The sequence below is a fragment of the Sinocyclocheilus rhinocerous genome, unplaced genomic scaffold (genome assembly GCF_001515625.1).
Source record: "Sinocyclocheilus rhinocerous isolate Xijiao unplaced genomic scaffold, SAMN03320098_v1.1 scaffold4532, whole genome shotgun sequence".
Taxonomy (NCBI): Eukaryota; Metazoa; Chordata; class Actinopteri; order Cypriniformes; family Cyprinidae; genus Sinocyclocheilus; species Sinocyclocheilus rhinocerous.
The window spans coordinates 137,744-138,794 of NW_015661403.1; the positions used below are offsets into that span (position 1 = coordinate 137,744).

At 45.1% G+C, this 1,051-nt stretch overlaps 1 protein-coding gene across 1 annotated transcript in view; it reads right to left on the reverse strand.

Moving 5' to 3' along the window:
- The window catches only part of LOC107726334 (high affinity cAMP-specific and IBMX-insensitive 3',5'-cyclic phosphodiesterase 8A), a 33,230-nt gene that overhangs the window by 19,189 nt on the left and 12,990 nt on the right, over window positions 1–1,051 (reverse strand). The window contains 3 exon segments of the mRNA XM_074560128.1: window positions 62–199; window positions 371–500; window positions 726–814. Coding sequence (XP_074416229.1) covers window positions 62–199; window positions 371–500; window positions 726–814 — 357 coding nt within the window.

Sequence of the window (1,051 nt, forward strand, 5' to 3'; positions counted from 1 at the left end):
GAATGTCTGTGTCAGTGTGTGCGTGTGTGAGTGTGTGTGTGTGTGTGTGTGTGTGACTCACTTTCCCTCTGCGGATGCAGGAGCTGATGCTATCCAGCAGGTCTGGTTTGTTTTTTTCACTCTTAGGCACTTCAGTGTTTTCCTTCAGCAGTTCCCCACGCTGGTATCCCATGATGCACTCGTACGCTGGATTGACGTACTGTGACAGAAGCATGTGGACAAACCAGAGTCACAGTCTCAGTGATCTTCTAGAGCTGGTATCTGAGATTACTGAGTCTGATTTGACTTGTTCTTCAACCTCAATGAAGAGACACGTGTGTGTGTGTACGCGTGAGTGAGTGTGTGTGTGTGTGTGTGTGTGTGTGTGTACCTGTATGTTCTGATCTTCACTGCTGATGTCAATGGCATTGTACTTTTTCACTCCCTCTCTGTTCCTCCGTCTCGCTCTTTCCAACTCGCTTTCTACCGCTCCTGTGGTGAGATCAGTTTGCGCTGTGAAGCTCAGATCAGAGATTACAGTCAGTGGAACTCGGAACTCAGTGGCTGTGATTAATGTGGAGGGACAAAGTATTTGATTAAAAGCTGAGCTGACACAAACTTACTCACACACACACACACACACACACACACACACACAGCGTATCATCAGAGAGACTGTCCATATGATGAAGACAAAAAGACAAAAGCAAACACTTGCAAGTGTCCTGAAGAGACGAGCGTCTCACCTGAGTTTGATCTGAGCTCGTATTTCTCCGTGATGGAGCTGGATGAGTTCGTTATAACAGGCCATCATGTTGGAGTTCTCCACATATCGCTGTGACGACAAACACACAAACACCCTCGATTCATAATGATCTTGAATGAAGCGCAGACACACTAGAGCGTCATTAAAGTTTTTGACTTCTTTTTGACAATTGTTCCTTTCTCTTTGGAGTGTTACAAGCTCTTGGTGCATAAAGAAGATCTGTAAAGTTGCAAAGACTAAAGTCTCAAATCCAAAGAGATATTCTTTATAAAAGCGTCAACCACGCCTACCTAAAACGGCTCGTTC